The following is a 25,498-nucleotide window of genomic DNA, read 5'->3' as shown; positions in this document are numbered from 1 at the left end:
TTTGCTTGTGAATATTCACAAATTCACCATAATTATTAACTGTTCCACTGCTCATGGGCTCATGATTTGTTATGATAAGTTTGTAGTCACTCCATATTTGATGGCAATATGGTTCTACAAATAGCCAAGTACAACATATCTTTTACATTTTGGTACCAAGAAATCACATTTTTACTTAAAAGCAGGTTAAATCTACTGAGTTATAGTATATTATAAGGACCAAAGAAAAATCTAATCTATAACTTATGAGTAATATTAGAGGATTGCTAATGCATATAGCAAGACAACGAGACCAAAGGATTTCATGTGCTGCTAAGCTTCCTTAACGCACTCGAAAAAGACTTCAAAGTAATTTATGTAAATAAATACAAGAAGCAACATTCCAGATATTTTTTTTTATATAAAAATCACCAAACATATCTCATGGAATTGCAGAACCATTTATTGTTAATGTTGCCTATGAAAAGTCTTCCCTCGTTTCTTTATTGCGTTTCGAATAACTTCTTGTCGTTAATGCTGTCATTAACTTAATTAATTATACAACTAATCAAACGAAATTGAAAACGAAAGGAAGTATACAGTAAGTTGAAAAGCCTTTTCAGTTTAAGGATAATCAGATAGAAAATGAAGAAAGGTACCGGCCAGACTCTTGCAATCCAAGTATTAATATTCCTTTCTTTAAAAAAAAAAGAAAAAAAATTGGAGACTTTTGGTTAGTCGATTTAGATATCTCTTGTGATACAATTTGTACTATTGCCTTTTAAATTAATCATTTTCTTATGCACTTGCCTAACTGGTTGAAATGGTCAAATTTAAACCCCCTCCCCCCAAAAAAAATTAGTAATGAACTTGGGAAAAAATTAAAAGAAAAGCAAAATATAAGTTGTATTCAAGGGTGTTTCTTGATTGTTATGATTAATGAAGTTGAAGATGCTTCAAGACGAAAGTACAAATTCGAAAAAAATATTATTAAGTTTCTATAGGTAGACCTATTTAGACAAAGCCAAAATGACCTTATATAATTTAAAAAAGATAAAAGGAATTAAAGCTAAGCTTTATAATTACTTTGAAAGGGGAATAAGTGAGAGTTGACTAGGACATGTTAGCAAGTAAGGAAGATACATATTTAAAGAGAGAAGGGGGATACATACATACTCATTTGTACTTTCAAGAATTTAACAGTCAAAAAAGAATGGCAAATTTAGAGGGAGGAGAAAGCAACATCAACAAATTAGGAGATGAAGAAAAATTGTTAGATGAAGCCATAGCCACCACCCCTTCCAATGGCTTCCACCACCAACCACAAATAATTTCTTCACGTAACATTGTGAAGATATTTCTGTTATTTTCAGCAGTTGCTCTTTCATCTCTCCTTCTTTATCACTCTTCTTCTTATCCTCTTCAATTCTTGCCTAATTACAACTACAAACCGGTTTCTTCGTTGGATTTCAACTCAAACTATGTAAACAAAACTTCATCATCAAATAGCTCCGTGGCTGAAAATTTGCTTCATGGCTACAATAGTACTGCAAATGTTTCTGCACAAGCTGGAACCCTACCCTCAAAAGTAAGTTTCTTTTTCATTTTATATTTTGACCGTAAAACTGAGTCATAAACAGGCCTTTAAGTTTGTTCACATCTTTTACTTTGACATTAGAACTCGAATTTGTTCCTATTGATGGACACTTCTACTGCTTAGAAAGTGTACCTGTTAGACACAAAATGTTGGCATGGTTGGAGTCATGTTCATTAATAGGATTCTTTTTTTTTTTTTTCAACCTTTGGAAAATTTTCATGAATAAAGCTTTTAGAAGAAGCAGTTTGTGGATTCAAAAGCTAATGTTTGGATAGTTGAAGTTTTTTTTTTTTTTTTTCTGGAGATTTTGAGCGTTTTGTGAGTGAATGAAGAACATCCTCAAACACTTTTTCATGATAAAACCTCTTTTCAAACAAAAAGAAAATGTTTTAAAACTTCTTGAAAAGATTAGACAGTATGAATTAACTTCCATTATCATCCTTAAATTCTTTATAGTACTGTTACTGATTACTCCATTAGTTACGCTAGATAAGTCTGGCTGGCTGTCTTATTGTTGATAACGTCCCTCTATTTTTAGAATTATCATGAATCTCCCTCTGTTTCAATTTATATGAACCCATTTGATTGAGCACGATATTTAAGAAAGAGGGAAGACTTTTGAAATTTATAGTTCAAAATAAGCCTTGAAAATTTGTGTGACTGTAAATCATTCATAAAGTGAATTTGTTTCCAAATCAGAAAATAGGTCATTCATTTTGACATGAATTAAAAAGGAAATAGATTCAAATAAATTAAAACTGATGAAATACTATTTTTTTAATGCAATCTGTCGAAATCAGACGTTTCAAAAAGTGAGACTTTTGAAGGCCAATAGTTTAAGTATAAATGTCAGATCTGTTAAATCAACCAATAACTATTTTTCTCTTCAATAAAAATGTGCTAAGAATGATAATCTTTCACGCATTCCCTAATTAAGAAGAATAATGTACATAGGAAAATGATCAGACTTTTCAATGTCGCCCAAGTTGCTACTAATATATTCTAGATGGATGATATATATATATATATATATATATATAATACAAGGCACAACAAATTAGAGGAAAGAAAAAAAACGTAGGTATAGTAGAATCCAAAATTTTTAGAATGATCGGAATTCGAATAATTTGAATTTGCACTAGAGAATTCCAAAGTGGGGTAAAGTGCTTCCTAATTAACAAAGACGATTCAATTTTCAGTAGCTCAAATCCGAGAGACCTGATTAAAAATAAAAATAAAAATATTTCTCACCCCACCCAGTGACGAAACCAAAGGTCTCGCTAAGAATATTCAAAATTTAAATAAATATATATGAAAAGTAATATTTAACATATATACACAATATAATTTTTCGGCAATGATACTAGTTAAACACCCTTCACCGATTATAGCTCCGCCACTGAGTCCCACCTTAATCGTTGGTGCTTTTCACTAATAGGACTATGGTTACTAATTCATTGACTAAATCTCTGTCTAACTGTTTCTTAATAACTCATGGAGTAGGTGAATACATTTCACACCTTTACTTTTAATTTAAGAAAAATAAAGTTCCTTTCTTTCTTTGTAATGGCTTAGAATTCAACTAGCTATGCAAACCCACCCACCCTCAAACCCCAACCAGAAAAAGAAAAAAACTACTACCTATATACCCAAATTCTTTATCCGTACAAGTCACCAAAATTAATTTCACGTATATAAAAGTAAATTAAAGGTCCCTACAACTAGGGGTGTTACGGTTTGGATCGGTTTTGGGTTAAAACCAAAACCAAACTAATCTAGTCAATTTTTAAAATTATTAAAACCAAATCAAACCAAATATAATACATATCCATCGGTTTGGTTGTAGTCGATTTGGTTCGGTTTGGCTCGGTTTTTAAGAAAACTAACTGTATTTCTCTCTTTCATGTTTTTTCCTACAATATGAGAGAATTTTCTATCATTTTCCAACCTATAATTCGTTATTATCCTTTTATTATGGTAGTTATAGTTTCTTGCATTATGGAGAAAATGTCTTAGGATTTATAATTTAATTAAGTGAAAAAAAGTTTATAAGAAATACAAAAAATAAATCTAGATAAATCTCATTGTTGTTTCTTTGAATATGAGTTTGAATTCATGGATTTCTTTTTGAAATGGGCTTAAGGTATAAAGTTCATTAGTATATTAGAGATAAATAAATTTTTACTAAAATGTATATAAATTATTAGAAGTATTTATAAAATTAATATCTCGTATATATATATAATTATAAAAAGTATTTATAAAATTTGTCGGTTCAGTTCGGTTTTTTCTTCGGTTTGCTTTGAGTAAAATTATAACCAAACCAAATACTATTGGTTTTTAAAAATTTAAAACCAAACTAAACCAAACCCAACGCAAGTAATTGTCGGTTTATTTGTTTGGTTTTAGGTTTGGATCTGTTTTTAACCAAACCGTGAATACCCCTATCTACAACTACAGAATTGTCTATTTCTACACAGAAAAAGTGACAGAAGAATTTTTCAAAATTGACTAATAACATAGATTTAGGCGGCCCTAAGATTTATTCAATTAATGTCATCTTCAAGTACAAAATGAATCTTGTCATACGTAGTTTGTAATAATTAGAGGAATATTTAGCCAATGTATGGTTGTGAATTCTTTAATTTAAATTGTTTTACAATTTTTTTCTCAGGTCATTTAATTCATTAATGAACTATTAAGTTAATTGATTGGTTAGGAAATACCACTTCTTTCATTAGGTTTTTTCATTCGATTATTAATTTGTTATCAATGCTTATGTATTTGTTTACTTAATAATCATACGATGATATACTACGTGTCTTAAGCTGAATTATGTCCGTTATTAATTATTTATTTTGGCTATCAAATAATTAATCAGCAGAATCTGTAGAATCATTCCCAAAATCCTAAAAGGTCCTGTTTCTAAAACAATTTCATTTCAAATAGAGTCAACTCTCTCACACTAAATAATTTCACGAATCAGACGAAGTATTAATTATAAAGATCATAAACTTTAAATTATTATCAACAGACAATAATTGCAGTTCCTCAGATCAATTATAAAGATCATAAACCCCTACAAAGTAAGCTTTTTCTTATAATGAAGGAAGCACTAACGATAATAATGTTATTATCAACAGACAATAATTGCAGTTCCTCAGATCAATTATAAAGATCATAAACCCCTACAAAATAAGCTTTTGAAATAGATGCGTAGCTTAATGACTAGGTGCAGAGCTTAAATACCACCAAAGACTCTTCCACCTTCGATTTTTCCATCTCTTATTTTTAAAGATATATATTATAATAGGAAAAGATTAGGATACACAAAGGGAAATAAAAAGAAACAGAAGTGACTGAGAAAATGGTAACATGAAGGACTTTTACACCTGCATGGACCATAAATAGTAGAAGAAAGACAATTTATTAAGTGCTAAATCATTATTATTGTTACTGTATATATTATGCTAAATTTGTCTTGTTACCTTATATTTAAGAAACATAGTTCTAAAATAGTCTAAATATCACATATTTTTTTTATAAAGGGATCAAAAAATGCACATTTTAGTTAATTGCAGGTTAAGTATATTTAACCAAATAATACAAGGACAAAAATCAAAATTCACCAATAACTGAGGGACCAAAAGTATAACTCTTCCAATACCAATTCACCAAATTTGGTGGTAAGTGTCCCTCCATACAAAGTCTCGAATTCTAAGAATGAAGTCATCTTTAACATAGAGCGCCCCCTCCCCCCTCCCCCCCCCACCCCCCACCCCCCCAAAAACCCCCCAAATGGACTTTTTTGCCGTGAATTCAAATTAATCGGACCCAAAGCAAGTACGCATGCGCAGTGGAAAACCGAAAAACAATTCTGTCACTTAAAGGATTTAACTCCAGTGTAAAAGAATACAATATTTTTAATTTGCTTTAGCAGTCAATTTTTCTTATTTTCAAGTTATTGATCTTATTTTATATGCACCATTAACCTTAATTATCTTTTAGCTGATCTAAATTAGTACAAATATTTTTTACAGTACTATCAGTATATAGAGGTTAAATAAAACTCTTCTTTAAATCGTCTATAAAATCATTACCAAATTTGTCTAAATTTTCAGGAAAAGAATAAGCAACAGCAAAAAAGCAAGTTAGAGAAAGTGTTAGAAAAAGCAGCAATGGGAGACAAAACAGTGATAATAACAGCTCTAAATGCAGCATGGACAGAACCAAACTCCATATTTGATGTTTTCTTGAAAAGCTTTAGAGTTGGAAACCAAACAAAACCACTTTTGAAACATGTTGTAGTTGCAGCTTTGGACCAAACTGCATATACTCGCTGCTTGGAGAAACAGCTTCACTGTTATGCTCTCACTACAAAAGGTGTTGATTTCTCTGGTGAAGCTCATTTTATGAGTGAGGATTATTTGAAGATGATGTGGAGAAGGATTGATTTTCTGAGAAATGTTCTTGAAATGGGATATAACTTCATTTTCACGGTACTCTTCTTTCACTTTATCATTAACATTTTATTAAAAGTTTTAAAAATTAGCTTCTACATATATACTAACTATGTAAGCAAATCATTACACTATGAGAACACCTTAAAATAACAGTAAATATCCATAATTGGTGAAACTAGTTAACTAAAAAATTATGTTTTAACGTATGTACACTTGCAGCGTAAAGAATGTTTACATATTAGTTTATTTTAATATAAAATGTCTTATTTTCTAAGCCACCCATTCATTTTGTTGTCAACTACTTGTATATATTTATCTTTTTAATGATCTAATAGTGTAAAAAATTATTTACACCATCGTTGAGCATAGAAGTTAAAGCTAACGACCTACATACTAGAATGCATGTCTTATCAAGCTTTACTTGGAAAATATGGCTGCTTGAACAATCGCATAATTTTGCATATAAGCAAATAACAACTCATCTTGTCTTTATTTCTATTGATCTTGTATTAGTCAAAAAAACAAAGAAAAAATTTAAAAAAAAAACGTTATAAGAATATCTAGAATGGTCTAGTGTAGCATCTTAGATAATTATCTTATAAAAATATCTACATGTTCTAGAGTATTACTAGAAGATAAAGGTTGCTAAAATTTTCTTGTAGATGTATCTAGAAGAGTATCTAGAATCATCCATAGATAACTATAAATAGGGATGATCTTGTACATTTCTAATCAACCCAATTGAAAGTCATTCAAGCCAATTCAAGAGTCTTCTTCCATTGCAAAATTCTCCTTTCCAAAGCTTCCTCTTCTTTAGTTGAATCTTCCAATCTTAGTAACGATCTTGGGCTAGCAGAAGGTTTCTCCAATTTACTTTTCATCTGCTATATTTCTCTACATGGTATCAGAGTCATAGCCGTAGTTGGCTTCTGGATTTTATTTCAAGATCGGGTTAGAGGTAGATTCAACTGGTTTCTCTAAGTGGCCGTGTTAATGGACTGGGGATGGAGTTGTTGCATCAGTTCAATTACAAGGTATGGAAGACATGTATGGAGTCATATCTTGTAGTAGAGGATTTGTGGGATGTTGTTAATGGTAGTTACACAAGTCCTCCTACTGACGGACCGGAAAATAGCAGTGCATACAAGAAGTGGAAGCAGATTAATGCGAAGGCGGAGTTCATCCTAAAGAGGTCCATCTCACACAACTTGTTTGATCATATTATAAGGTGCAAACCAGCTCATGAAATTTGGAGGACCCTTGATCGTTTGTTCAAAAAGAAAGATAAAGCCCAGCTACAAATATTGGAGAATGAATTGGCGAACACCACTTAAGGTAATCTTTCTATTGCCGAGTACTTTTTAAGAATTAAGAACTTATGTTCAGAGATCTCTTTATTAAATTCGGATGAGGCTATCTCTGAAGCACGAATGAGAAGAACTATCATTCGTGGTTTGAAGTCATAATATATTCCTTTTGTTACATCAATTCAAGGATGGGCTCAACAACCATCCATAGAGGAGTTTGAGAATTTATTGTCATCACAGGAGCTACTAGCCAAACAGATGGCTAGTGTATGTTTTAAAGAATGGGAAAGGAATGCTCTTGTAGCCGACAAGAGGAACTTCAAAGGAAAAACATTCAGAGATACGCCACACTCTCGATCTCAAAGTGTTTCCAGCTCGCTAGAAAAGGAGAGAGAGTCTACTAATAACTATAAGAAGACTCTCAAATGTTACAGGTGTGGTAAAATAGGACACATAATAAGATATTGTCAAACAAAAGAGAGCAACATGGCTCAAGTTGAGAAAGCTGCTGAAGAAGAAGGGGACTGGGGAAGGTGTTTCATAGCTGAGGCTCGAGTAGTAGATGCCCTGGCTTCCTTCAATTTCGAAAGAGACTCGATCATGGATTCAAGAGATAATACGGTCCATTACGTGGAGAAGTAAGGCATTGGTGTCATCAACAAAAAGTAAGAAGATTCCAAAGATGTTCAGACTAGTGACGTGGTAGCTGCTAGATCCTAAAATTAGTAATAAAAGTCCGGACGTGGAGGATGTTGAAGTAGATCCTGAGCATGAAAGTTTCTGAAACTATATATGACAATGGTGGCCATTCTAGAGAAAGCATTGAGGGAGTTGTAGTGGAAATTGAAGTCTTTGATCAATCATCTGCCATATCAGAGTCAATCACTAGCTCATATCAAATACTGGAAGCAGATGGAGAAGCTGACGGTCAAATAAATGAAGAGGTTGACCTTGAAGGCCCAATTTCATATGGTAAGACAGATAATATGGTTCTCGGATGCTCTGAAGCTGGCAAACAGTTCATTGAGGAGCTGAAAAAAGGAATCTGGTGGTGGATCCTACGGTGGTTCTCGGTCTTCGCAGGAAATTAATGGTCAGATCGTCACCGACTCAGTTGCTTCTCCAAATAACACAATTGTCAAGGACCTAAGAGAAAGGGGGAGTCTGGAAACTCAAGAATGTGAAACTCAGCATGAAGATGGTTCACGTGGTTCGCAAAGGCCAAAAAGAAATATTGTCAAGTCTGACCGTAACAGAGATGAAAATTTTATCAAAATGTATTCATGTTTCTTTAGTGGCCCAATTATTAGCGGAAAATCATCATCATTTGAAGAAGGAAGAAGTGTTGAGAAAATATTGTTGAGATCTTCACCATGGCACGCTCACAAGCTTCGTCTGAGTTCTTCCACGACAAGTTCAGGATAGCTTCCAAAAAATTACTTTAAGGGGGAGTGTGAAAAAATAAAGTTAATTTTTTGGAAGAATAAATATCATAGATATTTAGAAGAATATCTAGAATGGTCTACAGTAGCATCTTAGATAATTATCTTATATAAATATCTAGATGTTCTAGAGTATTATTAGAAGATATATAAAGGTTGCTAGAATTTTCTTGTAGATGTATCTAGAAGAGTATCTAGAATCATCCATAGATAACTATAAATAGGGATGATCTTGTCCATTTCTAATCAACCCAATTGAAAGTCATTCAAGTCAATTCAAGAGTCTTCTTCCATTACAAAATTCCTTTCCAAAGTTTCCTCTTCTTTAGTTGAATTTTCCAATCTTAGCAACGATCTTGGGCTAGCAGAAGGTTTCTCCGATTTACTTTTCTTCTGCTATATTTCTCTACAATATACACTTGTAGCGTAAAGAATGTTTACATATTAGTGTATTTTAACATAAAATGTCGTATTTTCTAAGCCACCCATTCATTTTGTTGTCAACTACTTGTATATATTTATCTTTTTAATGACCTAATAGTGTAAAAAAAAAATTTACACCATCGTTGAGCATAGAAGTTAAAGCAAACGACCTACATACTAGACTGCATGTCTTATCAAGCTTTACTTGGAAAATATGGTTGCTTGAACAATCGCATAATTTTGCATATAAGCAAATAACAACTCATCGATAACAACTCATCTTGTCTTTATTTCTATTGATCTTGTATTAGTCAAAAAAACAAAGAAATAATTTTAAAAAACGTTATAAGACAACAATTGAAATATATTTCAATTATATATCGATGTCCAATATGATTTAACAAAGTGGTGACTAGCAATGGGAAAATTTCATGCCTTATATCTCTAGTTTGGAAATTTATATATATATATATATATTACTCTATAGTGCTAACCATAAATATTATTTTGTGTCGTCTCTATAGGATGCCGATATATTGTGGTTTCGACAACCATTTGCACATTTTTACCTGGACACCGATTTCCAAATTGCTTGTGACCATTACTGGTACGACTCTACAGATTTACACAACTCACCAAATGGAGGTTTCAATTTTGTCAAATCAAATCAACGTACCATCCAATTTTACAAATTCTGGTACAATGCAAGAGAGGCTCATCCAGGAAAACACGATCAAGACGTGCTCAACATGATCAAATTCAACCCATTCATCAAAGATATTGGACTGAAAATAAGATTTTTGGACACTGCTCTATTTGGGGGATTTTGTGAGCCAAGTAAAGATCTCAATCTTGTTTGCACAATGCATGCAAATTGTTGTATTGGAATTGATAATAAATTGCATGACTTAACAATGGCGCTTGATGATTGGGAAAAGTATATGGCTTTGCCTGGTGATGAAAGGGTGTCAAAGCCACAAACTTGGACTGTCCCAAGAATCTGTGGTTAAATTGAGTTATTAAAAGAACGATCTATCTTCTTCTATTTATTATGGTCCGTGTAAGTGTAAAATCCTTCATGTAACCTTTTTCTCAGTCTTTTTTATTTATATTGGTATTTTCTGAGTCTGTTCTTCTCCTTTTTATTCCCTTTTGAGCATTTTTTCTTATCATAATATATTTTACTATTAATTAATATTCATTCATGGTGTAAAAATAATTTAAGTTGCCTTATGTTATAGATAATTACAAATCTCACCTTTTTTATGGAGGGTATCTTCTAGATTATTTTGATTAATCCAATTCTCTCAAGCGCTTTAAAGAAGTCACTTTAGGTTCTTAACAAAGAATTTTTGTTTTGTCAAGCAGAATTCTCCTTTAATTAATTGAAGTATAGCATTACAAAAATTCTTTCAGAAATTCAGTGTGTTTATTTTGAGTATACGTTTCTCAAAATATCCAGTGGATCCTTCCCCCAACTAACAAACAGTGTTTATCATTGTACTAGTTTAAAAAATGATGAGTAACTCCATAATACTCCCTCCGTCCCAAAATAAGTATGGTTTTAACTCATTTCACGCCATTAAGAACAATAATAAATACAACGTTTATTTTACTAAGTTACCCCTATTTATTAGATGTTTCTTGAGAATTGAATACTATTAACAAGAAGTAGTTCTTTATATAAGGGTATAGTCGGAAACAATTATTACATTTTGTCTTGAATTTCTAAAGCGACACTTATTTGAGACAAATTTTATTTGCTAAAAGCGACACTTATTTTGGGACAGAAGGAGTACATCTTATATTTTGAATAATAGAACAGCTTACATTAGCATTTGTACATTGCATGTTTGTATACGTTGAGCATTAAAATCCCTCGAAACAAAAGACTAATTAAAGGGGCCATTTACGGGAAAAATTTATAAAAAAAAAAAAATACGCACTAAACTTTCCACCCTCAATTGCTACAAAATATTTACCTTTTGAAGTTTTCCAAAATTCTTTTTTCAATCGATTTTGGGTTGAATTTCTACAATCTAGGGATTTGGATGATATCTTGGAGCTAATCCTTGTTAATTTGATGTAATTTGACCATAGGATGATAAAGAACTCACCTTGGGTGTTTGGGTATGAGTCTAGACCGAAATAGCTCTCAAAAACTCATACAACGAAATAGGGTTTTAAATTTTAGAAATCCCGCATTTATAGAATTACTGTAAGGTCCGATATGAGGTTCGACATGTGGCTTTCGCATGTCGAGTTCCGAGACCTCAAATCTTCACCTTTTTAGGTTCAAATGCAGTTTGTATGTGGCTTTCGTATGTCAAACACCGAGACTTAAAATTTCCACTATCAATACTTTCTTCAGACTCCCATATGCTAATGCGGTTAGACATGTGGTTTGTATGTTGAATATGCGGCCCGCACTCCGGCTGCATCTCGACCCAGATTTTCAAACTTTATTTCTTTTTAGATTTGTTTTCAACTCCAATCTTTTTTACAGTTGAGACATGCTTAGATATTGACTTTCACACGTGTAAACATATAAATTTCCAAAGTTCATGTCTAATCACAAGCATTTAATGAGTTCAAACATATCCCGAATCTACTAGGTGTTACACGCTACTTCTCCATCTATCCCTTCCACTCGATCAAATCAGAAGTTGGTGAAAGCAAGAAGAACCACTCATAATGGAATGACATCTGTGATATACAATTATAAGACTATTGTGGCGTCATGACCAACCCTTGTAGAGAAGAACCATTGCTGGGCACTTTCTGTAATCCAGACCACAAATAAACATTAACAGATATCGATTTTTTGAGAAATTTCCTTTGAAAAGATATATTAAAATAGGGGTTTATGATAATTTTGACATACTTGTAACACTCACTAATAATGAGGATTTTCATTTTGTGTTGTGTAAAAGGGTTATTGAGCTTGAAGGTTATCAGATATAGCTTCGGAAATGGACTTTGGACTTCAAGTCGGAGACAAACATCCCAATTGTTCTAGTATGGGTACTTTTTATAGGTTTGTCTTTTCATATGCATAATCGGTATTATATGCTAAAGAGGCTTTTTTTTGTAAATAAAGAAATTTTATTACCAGTATCTACATTATAACACGAAATAAAAAAAAAGAACAACTCTTTCCAATCTCAATCATCCCAAACAACAAAAACTACTACCACCCTTACAGTCTATACTACTAACAAAGAAGGAAAGATAGACTGGAGAGAAGTTAAGGGACCTGATCTTCCTTTCAATAGAATCTCTGAAGCAGACTTCTTGTATAATAATTTTAACAATCATACTAGCATCTCTAGAGATATTCTGGAAAACTCTGAAGTATCTCCTGCCACATATGATATAAAATTCTATGTAAATGAGCAGTGGGAGACTTCCTTTTCTGGCTAGCTATCCATTCCAGTTCATCAGATCACTCCAAAGGTTGTCTACTTATGTCAATCCAATTTAACAGTTTCATCCAAACAAATTTAGTAGGGATAGACAAAGAAAACATTGTAGAGAGTTTCCTGGTTTTGTGAGCAGAGGGGACAATCACAACTATAAAGAATGCCCTAATTAACCGACCTATCCTTTGTGTAGATTCTTCCCGATGCTGCAACTCTGAAGATAAAAGACCATTTAGGTGCACCATAATTACATACTACTCTTCTCCATGAGACTTCTGGCAAATACGTAAGAGTTATTAATATCTTCTGAATGGAGAAATTCAGCAAGTTCAAGAACCGAGTGTAGTCATATCGTGCCTTCTCAAAAGGCTACCTACCTTTGAATATATTCGAAACCACCCAAGAAGCTTGTTGTGGTAGAACTCTCAGTTGACCCCCAATTTTTGCATTCCACATTTTAAATTAACTAGTCGAGCTTCTTGAACTTCAAACATAGTGAAATAACTATTCAGAAAATCGAATAATACTCTCTAAACTAGTTTTGATGCTATTTTTTCCATTTTCATTTGACAAAATATCCTAATATATATTATATGTTTAATTTAGTACTTATTTCAAAACTATCAAATTAAAGTCATCTATGGCTTAATTAATACAATTATTTTATTTTCGCAAACAAATATTTTACTTTGTTCAGTCAAGAAGCTTGATTATTTAATGTGAATTAATTCATCTCACTTTGCTTTAATTTTAAGGGAATGGTGATGATTGCAATGCAAAAGGTTGTATTTTAAACTCAATATGGCCAACTCGTTAAAACTCCGAAAGCAGCCTTCCTATCACCTTAGCCCAAACGAAATAAAACTCCAGCCCAATAACAAACCCATCCATCCCTCACCAAAATCCGAGAAAAGGACAAAAATGGTCCCTTAACTATGATAGTAGGTTCAAAATAGTCCCTTAACTATGCACTTAACAGTTTTAGTCCTTTAAGTTTGTTACAAGTTAACAAAAATGGTCTCTTAACTATGAGAGTAGGTTCAAAATAGTCCCTTAACTATGCACTTAACAGTTTTGGTCCTTTAAGTTTGCCATAAGTTGACAAAATGGTCCCTTAACTATGAGGGTTGATTAAAAATAGTCCCTTAAGTATGCACTTAACGGTTTGATAATGTCAGAAAATGATGTTTCGAAACACAAAGACCGACGAACTCTATCAATTAAAACTGAGGGAATCCATCAACTAAATAAAATACACTAGACTTTAGAAATAAATTAAAAATAGCAGAAACTAAAAAAGTTGTCACTACAAAAAATAAGCGAATAAAATAATGGACGAAAACCGATGGATAAATACTCCCAAGCTCCATAGTTCATTTCATTTCCCCCAAAAAATAAACAAAAGAAAAAGATGTAAAGCCCTTCCACGCGTATTCCCGTTTTGATCAAGATTCGTTTACTTTCACAAGTTCCAGAAATTGTTCGCCCATTTCGGGTAAAAACTTCAATGCATTTGGCATTTTCTTCCGGTGAATTCCATTTCAAACGGTAAAATTCTCATCTTTTCCCCTATTTTTTTTTTTTTTTTATCTTTGCTGTGTAAAGACAAAAATGATTAATGATCTCTGTCCTTGTTCTTTTTTCAAAATTGAAATTAATTTCTGAATTTCAAATCCGGATGGAGTCCCACATCGTTCAAGTTCAAATATCATACTTATTTTGACAACGGTTTTTTTGGACCCCCACAATTCCGAGTTTTGACTCAAAGTCAAGTATTTCATCTTGACGAGTCAGATTCTTGATTTGTCTGAAAGTTTAAGTTTTCTTTATTTCTATTTTTGCGAGCATTTGGTTCTATTGGCTCAAAGTAGAAATCGATCCTCGACGCTCGTAGTTTAATTAAAATGTTGTTCGAGATTACATAAAGTGATCTTTGGTTCTGTTGCCATACAAAATCCCTATCTTTATTGCTGTTCTTATTGTTCGTCACTGTTAAGATGAATTTCCATGTAGTATACAATACATTGTTTGCATTATGTTGCTTTCCTTTCTCTCAATATAATTCTGTGTATATGAGTGCACATGTTAAGTGCTATGCATATTTGTTGAAGTTTATTTCCTGTTCCCAATTTGAAGTGTTTGACTGAAACCTGATCTGTGTATAGCGGCTTTTCTAGTATTTTTTCTTTTCTTTTCTTGTTCAAAGTGAGTTTGGTACGAGTTGTTTAGTTCTGGGCTGTTAGATTATGCATAAGATCCATGTTTCATGTTTGACTAACTTTTGCTTTGTTTTACTCTCAAACCAGATGAATACCTAAAGCAGAGAATGTGAACAAATTGTAACAATTGATTAATTTGACGAATGGTTTAGCTTTCGAAAATTGGAACGAAGATAAATTTAGAATGTTAGTAGCTTCAGAAGTGATCAGACCCCTCTTTCTTCCTCAAGTATTGAAATCAAATGGGTATTTTATTTGAGGTCCGAAATGATTCTCAGTTTCATAAAAATAAACTTGTTTTAAATTAACTAAAGACCCAAATGTATTTTTTATTCAAAAGCAGATTTTCTCAAAATGGACTGGAGGACCAATACTTGTTAAATAATTTTGGGATGTATGTATATCTTCGAAAGTTGTTAAAACAAGGAAATTCCTAAAAGCGCTTGTTGCTAAATAACTTAAAGTCTTTCATATCTTTTGAGTTATAAACAAGTGAATTCATTAACAAATTAAGAAGTTGGATTATCTATATAACAAATCTCAATAAGCCGTGTATATTTTGAAGAGATTCATTCCTTGATAATTAGCCCAATTATATAATTAATTCATTAATTGAATTGAAGATATAATTGAAATGCTAAAAAATGATTTTCAAAAGTAAAACCCCCTAAAGCTCATTTTTCAAATAAAATATACTTTCTTTTCTAATTAATTAGCCATGAATAAGCTTCTTTCAAAACTTTATACATATGCCCTAAACATGTTTTTCAAAAACAAGTTATACAAATTTTTAGCCATAAAATGTTAGATCCATAGGTAAACCGCATTGAGCGGATCTTTAATACCGAGGTGCTTAAAACCTTTCTTGGGGATCACCAGAACCCTTACCCGTTCTCTGGATTTTATTTAAAGGTTTTCAAAAATTAATCTTTAAATTGGTTTCCTAACTCCCATTTAATAAATTAGGTGGCGACTCTATTTGTTCACGACAAAGAGCCAAAGTTATGAGAAACTTTTATGCGCGAGCGTAAAAGCGGACCGTACCACTGTCGAAGATTGATTTACCCTTGATATAGTAGCTATGATCCCATCTCACCCTGAGTTTGTCTTTCATGTGGATCAAACTCCACAACATCTTGGTTATAGCTTCCTTGTTCCACTCCGATAGGTTAGTAATGCTTACTTTGCCAACAGCTTTGGGCTTGCATAGTTGGTCCCAAGAAAATTGCGCTTTCCTGCTCAACTTCAGCTTGTCTGGTCCAATGAAATCTTCTGCAAATAGTGATGATCATCCTGGCGGCTTTTTTTTGCCAATATGAATACTTAGGAAAAAAAGGTTTGTATACAGAATAGGACACTCTTGATGAGATACACCCTGTCTGCATAGGATAGTAGCTTGGTTGCCCAACTTGTAACTCTGCCCGTGATTTTGTTTAATAATGGTTGACACTGGAGGATAGATAATCTTTTAGTGCTGATTGGAACTCCCAAAACCTAAAAGGAAAATCTTCATTTGTGAAGCCAACAAGTAGATGTAATAGTAGTGTTAGAAGAAGTTAATTTGTGGTTTCAAAAGCTAGTGTTTGGATAGTTGAAGTTTCTTTCTTTTTCTCTTTTCTTTTTGGAGATTTTTTGAGCTTTTTGTGAGCGAATGAAGAGCAAGCTCAAAACTTCATGATAAACCCACTTCTGAAAGAAGAAGAAAAAAACGATTTAAAATTTCTTGAAAATATTATACAATCATTGTGTTACAAAAAATAATCAGAAACATGATTTTTCTTTTCTGAAACAAATGTCTTTACTTAGATAAATTGAAGAGCGTGCTAAATTAGATCCCAGTTAATTACAAGCCAATACTTCCAATGATTATCCTTAAATTCTTTACTCCCTCCGTCTCAAAATATTTGTCGTCCTTACTAAAATACTTGTCTCAAAACATTTGTCGTTTTATTTAACCAAGACAAAATTAAGTAACTTTTTTCCATTTTACCCTTGTATTAATTTACAACATTTAAGAGGTTCTCACCATCAATGAAGTAGAAATTTATTGAGGAGAGATATGTTAAGAGGGTAAAATAGTCAAAATGTTATCCTTATAAATGCTTTCTTAAGGAGTGTGCAAATGAAAAATACGATAAATATTTTGAGACGGAGAGAGTACTATTTACTCCCTTTGTTTCAATTCATGTGGCTTGACGAGAGTCAAACAAATTCATTACTCCCCCTTCATTTTTACTTGTCAGTGTTTGACTTAGCACATCGCTTAAAAAGTAATTAATAAAATGATAAGTTTACTATATCACCCTTTAATTAAATATAATGAATTCAATATTTTGGAAAATGCATTGAAAATTGATTATAATTAATAATAAGGGTTGTTGACACCCAATTTTGTCCCTCCTTTATTTCAATTTATTTACTGGAGCTTCTAATTTATTAGCGAGTTGAACACTTTATTTTCACTACTATTAATTTTTACCATTTTACTATCAACATTACTAGTATTACTTTATCATAAATTTTAAATGGTTCGTCATTGTTTCATTTTTTGGGTTTGGACTCGTTAAATTTAATTACAAGACAACACTTTGTTAAATCCTTATTTTTCTACACATAGTATATATTGTACTAGTTATTAAATTAGAAGCCCAAGAATAATTAAAATAGAGGAGGAAGGATCAACAATTTTCAGCCAAATTATTATCCCATTACCCATTTCACTACTCAAACGGACCAGCCCACATTATTCCCGGTCCAGCCCACATCCTAAATTACCGACCCGGCCCAAATGTTTTTCCTAAAACCTAATCCCTAATCCCTTTTCTTTTTCTCTTCTTCACCACTCTCTCTATTCTCAGTCGCCTCCCTCTTCTCTCTCTTCCATCGTCATCACCTTCCCCTCACGCTCCTCTCCACTTCCCCTTGTCCCCCACGCCTATCTCTTCCACATTCCCTCTGTCCCCCGCTCCTTCATCTCTCTCATACGCTCCTCTCTCTCCTCACTCTATAAATGAAGATCCATTTTTCAGTATTAAAAGAAAAAATTGGATTCAGTGTTTTGAGGGACACAGACCATCTTAAAAAAAAAAACTTGATTTCTCCTTTCCGGTGAACTTTAGCCGGGAATTACTCAGCGTTTTCAGAGGGACGACACTCAACATTTCCCTATCTTTTGATTACTACTCTAAATCGGGAATTTGTTCGAATCCTGTTCTGTTTCAGTTCTTTGGCAGCCACTTTAACCATTCCTAATTATTTTACATTTTTTTCAATCACTATACTTGGGAACACCCATTTGAAAATTAAGTCTTTTTACTCTTTCGGCTTGTTACTTTAAGATCGAGTGTAGATCGGAGACCCGACGCACCCTGTTCACTACACTCGAAGAAGGTAAACAATCCTTCTTTAAGCAGTTTAATTTCAGTTTTTGTAGTTTAAGAGGTGATTATGTATTCATACATGTTTGTTTCGGTTGATTGAACCTCGGTTTAGTGATTTATAGTATAATGCATGATCAGGATTAGTTGGTTGGGTTCTTCTTTAATGATGTTGGTATGCACTTGTTTTAATTTAGTTCGGGTTTTGCAGTATAATGGTTGATAATATATATATGTTTTGTTCTCATTTTAGTTCAGTTTAATTTCAGTCCTGTTTTAAGTATTCCTACGAGTTCATGTGTGGATGATAACTTCGATAGTGTTTGGTTTCTAATTGGGCATGGTCACAATTATTAATCCTGTTTAGATTAGTTTAACCACCTGTTAGTTCTCAGTTAAGATGATCTTGCTTTCATTATTGTTTGCTTCTGTTTGCGTCTATTAAACTAAGAACTGACGTATAAATTTTATGGAGGTGAATCAGCCTGAATGTTTTCTGGTTTCAGTTCAGTAAAGAATTTCTTATAAGAGCATATGTGAAAAGAGATTTAGTCTCAGGCACCTGTTTCGTTTTGTTTTGGTTTTAAAATGGTTCAAATCTGTAAAGTCCATTATTTTGCATATATATAACATCTCAAGTGAATCATATGTGTGATTTAAAGTGCATTAGTGACTGTTTAATGCTGAAATGTTAATTGCGTGTTAAGAAACTCACTCTTTGCTGAATTTGTCCTGTTCTTACCTATTTCTGCATATACTGCTGGTCTGTTGAAAGTTCAGAAGCACTTAGCCTTAAAATGTTGGTATTTGCTACCCTTAGGAAGTCATGCCTGCTCAGTTTCCTATCATGACTAATTAGAGTAAATAACCTTGTCTAATTCATTACTAGCTACGCATTATATTTGATCAATACATGATTACATGTTTAGTTGCCCTTGTGAGATTAATTTAAAGATAACTATTTGGTTGTGTCTTGTGTCCAATATTGTTTAAATCCTAATGCTTAATGTGACCTGAAATGAGCATTTAAGGTCTGTGTAAGTTATGGCGACTGTAGTACAGTTCTATGTATAAGACATGACCTTGGATTCGATTTGTTTGGATTTTCAAGATTGAGTGATTTTCAGCCAAGACATTATAAAGAATGTATGCCTTATTGAGACTCTGTTACTTTTAGAGATCACATGTCTTAAGATGTTCGAAGTTTTTTTGATTTTTTTATCTGAGCACGAAGGATATATGTCCAACTTGATGGGGTTGAATTTGATACGGTCTGTTTTGAATAGTCTGAACTGTATGGAGCATATTTGAAATGATTAAGATAATGTTCTACTTTTTCATTTGAAAATATGAGTTGGTCTAGTTCTGGTAAGGTATTTCCCTGTTGAAAAAAATGAGGGTATATTAACTAGAATGAATACTAGTTCATTGGTCTGAAGTGAATCATGTGTTAGAGTGTTAGAGTACAACCTAGGATTTATGTTGAAATGCTGTGTTCAACTCCCATTTTGTAAAAAAAAATAAAAAAAATGGAGAAGACCTTGTATGTTTGAATGTTGGCTTTGCCAACCCAATCTTTCTGTGATTATATTGAGCCAAAATTTAGCTTGTGAAGATCCTGTACGATTTAAATATATGCCTATGATTGTTTAAGTATGATTCATATGTCTGCAGTGACTGAACATTTTATTTAAGGTTTATGACAAGCTTGCTTGCATTATATACCTACTAGCATTATTTGTATGTCGAACTTTGAGAATTTGAACCTATCATTGATCTTTGTCTCATCTCCATCAGTGTTAAATATGCATACATGTTCCATTAAAACATTTTCTTGGTTCTAAATTTACAAATGATCTTGTGGAAAATGCTATACGCTACATGTGTCTTACCTAGAATGAAGTTAAAAATCCTTGTATGGTTTCAGTCTTTCTTTCTTTTACAGTAAGTTCTGCCAGTTAAAGAATGAGCAAGCATGTTTCAGTTTTCCTTGAATCTGTAGTTATTAAATGTTGGTTTAGAAAGTAAGATTTACAAATGATTTATGCTCAGTGTAACATCCTGTAAATTCCCTCCACAGATCTTCCAAACAAGTGATAGTCCAAAGAGTCGCATATTGGTTTGTTGAGTTGGGTTCTATACTTGAATTTTGGAAACATTGTAGGAAGTTTAACCTATCTGCTGAATGAAACCAGTTTAGGCCGATATAATGAATGTGTATAGGTCCTTGAAATGTTAAGTATTGAAAATAATTTTACGTGTAATAACTTGAAGTAGCATGTTAAGTCCAAAATGGGATCTCAGGAACTTCATAATGTTTGCTTAAAGATAAGTGCTCTGCTTTCCTTCATGTTTGAGGGTGTCTCCTCTTTTATTCTCTCGAATGCGATGTGTTGATTATATGTATGTTCCTTCTGGAAGCATCATCTGAACCTTGCACGATTCCTCTTTTTCCAATCCCCCCTTTAACTGAATGAATAACCCTGCTTCTGTCCAATAGTTGTTCAGTTAGGCGTGGATAAATAAATGTACTTAATTTTGATACATATAGAATGTCACCATGTAAACTTTCTTCCTGTAAGCAAATTTAATACTCTAAATGGGCAAATGGTTGATTTCTTCCTCAGTTTCTCTGTTAATAGTTTGAGGTTTGTTTGACTTTATTCGTGTAATGTTGTCCTGGAAACTGAATTTGCTCTGCTCTTTTGGTTGCTTGAACACGATTTTAGGTCTGAACCTGTTTTCCTCTAACTGTTTGTTGGTATGGAGCCTTACTGCCCATTTTGTTTATCTCTATATGTCTCCAGTTCAGCAGTGAGCTTTGTTTTGGGATGCCATTATTTACGAGATTTTTTTCCTTGTTCTTTCTTTTCATCTAAGTACTGCCCTTATATAATTTGAACACATAATTAACATTCCCTCTTTCTGTATGCCATGCGATCCTCATTGTTATTCTTGGACCATGGATTCTCACCAACTTGAATAAGACTGTTTTCTCATTATAGTCACCATCTGTTTTCATATTCTACACTCTTATGCAACTTATGTTGTGCTTTGTTGGCTGCCTATAGCTTTATAAAGCATGTTATATATCTGCATTTATTCATCTTTATATGCTAAGTATACTTGTATCGATTATGTATATGTACGTGCATGACTGGTATACTTTAGCCTATACATCCTTAGGAATGTGTATGCATGAGATATATCTAAATATACACAGTATATACATAATCTACTGATTTGTTTTGAATGTATATTTTACGTGTTTAATCTTATTCATCGATTATATACTAATCATTTTCTTTTCATTTTTATGCATGACATCTCGCATACGAGTCCAAGCGACTCGTCATCTCCTTCCGCACTTGGCGTTGGGCTAAAAGCCCAACACAACTTCTCTCGAATCAGCCCCATATAGTAGCAGCCAATCCGCAGCCAAACAGGGAAATAAAATCTGGGTCGAAGCCCAATAAGCGTGACAACAGCAGCAACATATATACATTGTTACTGGGCTGAAGCCCAGTTGCAAACAGATCACAGCAGTCCAAATGGGCCAAGCCCATTTACATTATATCTACCCCTCTATTTTTATTTTCGTGTGCATTTAACGTATATTGTATGACTAACACTTTTGCTTGTTAATGCCTTAGTGGAATCAATGAGGTTTAGTTTTAGTAATAGGTAGATAATTCAAAGAGAAATTAACAGTTAACTCCACGAGTATCATTTCCCTTTTATGTTAAAATTATTTATAGTATCTCTAATATTTATTTTGGGGTAATTGATTTTCAAATAGCATGCCTACACATTCTTGGGTTAAAGGAATCATTTTTCATTCTTACCATCTTAGGATTTTCAAAACATCACAAATTATACACTAATGTTAGCTTATTTTGAGAAATAAAAAGGCAAGCTAGTTCTGTGGATAACTTTTTCACTTTAGCTCTTTTTCAATGCTTGAAACATGTATTTATTAAAATAATTCTTACAGAGTCTATATTGAACTAATAATCTTTTATAAGTCTTACTTTTAAATAGCACTTAAAATTTTCTTTTATACCAATTATTACCTTCTACAAATCCTATTTTAAACAACATTCTTACATGTCTATCTATAACTTTAGCCATATTTACAAAGCTACGTTCTTTTTATAACACTATATTTACACTTAGCTTAACTAATCGCAAGTCCGGTCGGTTAACCATTGTTAATGGGTCTTAAAGGGTGCCTAATACCTTCCCTTTAGACTAATTGAACCCTTACCTAGAATTTTAAGTTTCGCAGACCTTAAATAGAGTTAACTTTAAAATGACTTTAATGAATTTTAGGTGTCCTAATTCACCATAAATAATTAGGTGGCGACTCCTTTAAATAAACAAAAATAGGAATCACCAATATGTTGTACTTTGATTTAACCCGGTTAAAAAGGGGTATGACAAGGGTAACCTAGGAATTAAGAGCCTGTTTAGATTGACTATTTTAGGTGCTTTTAAGCCAAAATAGCTTTTAAGCACTTTTGTAGTGTTTTAGTAAAATAAAAAATATTTTTAAGCACTTTTTTTAAAGTCAAATGACAAAAATAAGCCAAAAGTCATAAGCAAGAATTCCTAACTTATGGCTTTGGCTTATAAATCAAAAGTCTTAAGCCAATCTAAACGAGCTCTTGTGATAAATATACTGTCTTGATTTACTAAACTGGACAAGTAAAAGCGTACATATATTTTTAGTATAGTTGCAAGGCTGGCCAGAGGGTAAGGACTCTTAGGCCATTGCTTTAGGCCACCAAAATTTGGGGGGCCCATTTTCTAATTATAGTATGTGTATATGTTATTTTAAATTTTGTTTTAATTAAAAAATAGTGTAGAAACTATGAAATATTTACTCCCTTCATTCCAAAATAATTGGTATCTTTCACTATTCGAGAGTCGGTTTGTAATATTCGAAGCTAAAAATAGGATTAATTTAATATATTTAAAGTTAAGGTATTTAAAAGCTACGAAAAGTACTGTAATTTGTAATTTTTCTCATATCAATGTGATGAAAAAATACATCTTTAAAATGTTGATCAAAATGTATACGATTTGACTCTTTAGAAAGGAAATATGACAAGTATGTCGGGATGGAACAAGTATAAAAAAAAAAAAAAACTGAAATTATGATTGATATTAGTGTTGAAAAGAAAAAATAACTCATTTGAATCTTTACATTACTTTTGGATATAGATCTTTTTGGGTCATCCACATTTGTCATTGAAATAAATAACACAAAATAAATTAAGTCCTCGTATTGCAGTTTGGCTATAGGCCACCATTTTTTGAGCCGCCCTGTATAGTGGACAAGTAAAAATAGATGGTGAGAGTAAATTGTATTAAAAAATTACTACCAGATTAATGTATATTTTCAGGAGAAGAAGAAGAAGAAGCAGCAAAAAAGCAAGTTAGATAAAGTGTTAGAGAAAGCAGCAATGGGAGACAAAACAGTGATAATAACAGCTCTAAATGCAGCATGGACAGAGCCAAACTCCATATTTGATATTTTCTTGAAAAGCTTTAGAGTTGGAAACCAAACAAAACCACTTTTGAAACATGTATTAGTTGCAGCTTTGGACCAAACTGCATGTACTCGTTGCTTGGAGAAACAACTTCATTGCTATGCACTCACTACAAAAGGTGTTGATTTCTCCGGTGAGGCTCTTTATATGAGTGAGGATTATTTCAAGATTACATGGAGGAAAATTTATTTTCAGTGTATTGTTCTTGAGATGGGATATAACTTCATTTTCACGGTACTCTTCCTTCACTTTATCATTAACATTAATTTTATTACCTATATATTAATCACATAAGAAAACTTTTACACTATCAGATCACCTAAAAATTAGAAATAATTATCCATAATTAGTGAAACTAGCTGATAAATGAGGGTTTAAATAAATCCATTCATTTACACCGTAAAGAATTTTTACACAATATCTGAATTTTCTAGATTACTCATCTCATCTTCACGAACGGACTTTGTAGTTATCTACCAAATAATATGATAGTGTAAAAATTTATTTAGACCGTCGTCAGAGTATACAAGTTAAACTTAAAAAATAAAGCAAGTGGTGTATAGATACTATAACAAGTTAAATTACATTGTTGGGTGTTATAAAATGAGAACCAACCATAACCTAGGATTAATTAATTGGCTGTGTAAGCTTTGTTATGAACTTGGAAGAGAAATGGAGAAACTTCTTCGATATGCATGGCCTCTTCTTTACTCTTCATCATTCATTAGTTAACAAAAGAAACGAAAGATTCATTTAAAACAATTACGTAGAATTTTCTAGATCATAGTCTGACTTTAATTTGAATGTCATTTTTCTAGGTGGTCCAGTAATCAGCTTTCAGATATTCATCCATTAATATGTTTACGCCTTGAAATTTGTATATATTGCTATTGTCCTATCTATAACAAGTATTGTTTTTGTCCTTTCAGGATGCTGATATATTGTGGTTTCGACAACCTTTTGTACATTTTTATCCGGATGCCGATTTCCAAATTTCATGCGACCATTACTCGTACGACTATATGAACTGGAACAATTCACCAAATTCCGGTTTTCACTATGTCAAATCAAATCAACGTACCGTCCAATTTTACAAATTCTGGTACAATGCAAGAGAGGCTCATCCAGGAAAACACGATCAAGACGTGCTCAACATGATCAAATTCAACCCATTCATCAAAGATATTGGACTGAAAATAAGATTTTTGGACACTGCTCTATTTGGGGGATTTTGTGAGCCAAGTAAAGATCTCAATCTTGTTTGCACAATGCATGTAAATTGTTGTATTGGAATTGATAATAAAATGCATGACTTAACAATGGCGCTAGATGATTGGGAAAAGTATATGGCTTTGCCTGGTGATGAAAGGGTGTCAAAGCCACAAACTTGGACTGTCCCAAGAATCTGTGGTTAAATTGAGTTATTAAAAGAACAATCTATCTTCTTCTATTTTTCTTGGTCCGTGTAAGTGTACAATCCTTCATGTAACTTTTTTTCTTAGTCTTTTTTATTTATATTGGTATTTTCTCAGTCTGTTCTTTTTCTTTTTATTTCCTTTTGAGTATTTTCTCTTATTATAATATATTATTAACTAATATTCATTTACCGTGTAAAAAAAGTTTACACTATCAGATCATTTATGTTTGTTACAGCAGGTAACTTGCCTTATGTTCAAGATTACCAATCTCACTTTTTATGAAGGGTATCTTCTAG

General features: G+C 32.5%; 2 protein-coding genes across 2 annotated transcripts; both read left to right on the top strand.

Annotated features, from left to right (window-relative positions):
• The first annotated feature begins 1,094 nt into the window (after positions 1-1,094).
• Positions 1,095-10,414, top strand: LOC132635559 (uncharacterized protein At4g15970-like). The gene is made up of 3 exons (XM_060351992.1): positions 1,095-1,567; positions 5,698-6,075; positions 9,736-10,414. The coding sequence occupies exons 1-3, from the start codon at positions 1,100-1,102 to the stop codon at positions 10,219-10,221; spliced, it is 1,332 nt and encodes a 443-aa protein (XP_060207975.1). The 5' UTR covers positions 1,095-1,099; the 3' UTR covers positions 10,222-10,414.
• A 13,181-nt stretch (positions 10,415-23,595) lies between these two features.
• Positions 23,596-25,498, top strand: LOC132637283 (uncharacterized protein At4g15970-like; the record flags this gene model as incomplete). The annotated part of the gene is made up of 2 exons (XM_060354398.1): positions 23,596-24,018; positions 24,714-25,498. Coding segments are annotated over 2 exons (909 nt in total), but the record flags the coding sequence as incomplete, so codon positions are not given.

Source organism: Lycium barbarum, chromosome 4, assembly GCF_019175385.1.
Source record: "Lycium barbarum isolate Lr01 chromosome 4, ASM1917538v2, whole genome shotgun sequence".
NCBI lineage: Eukaryota > Viridiplantae > Streptophyta > Magnoliopsida > Solanales > Solanaceae > Lycium > Lycium barbarum.
The sequence above is the reverse complement of the archived record's forward strand: the minus strand, read 5'-3'. Positions and strand labels throughout refer to the sequence as shown.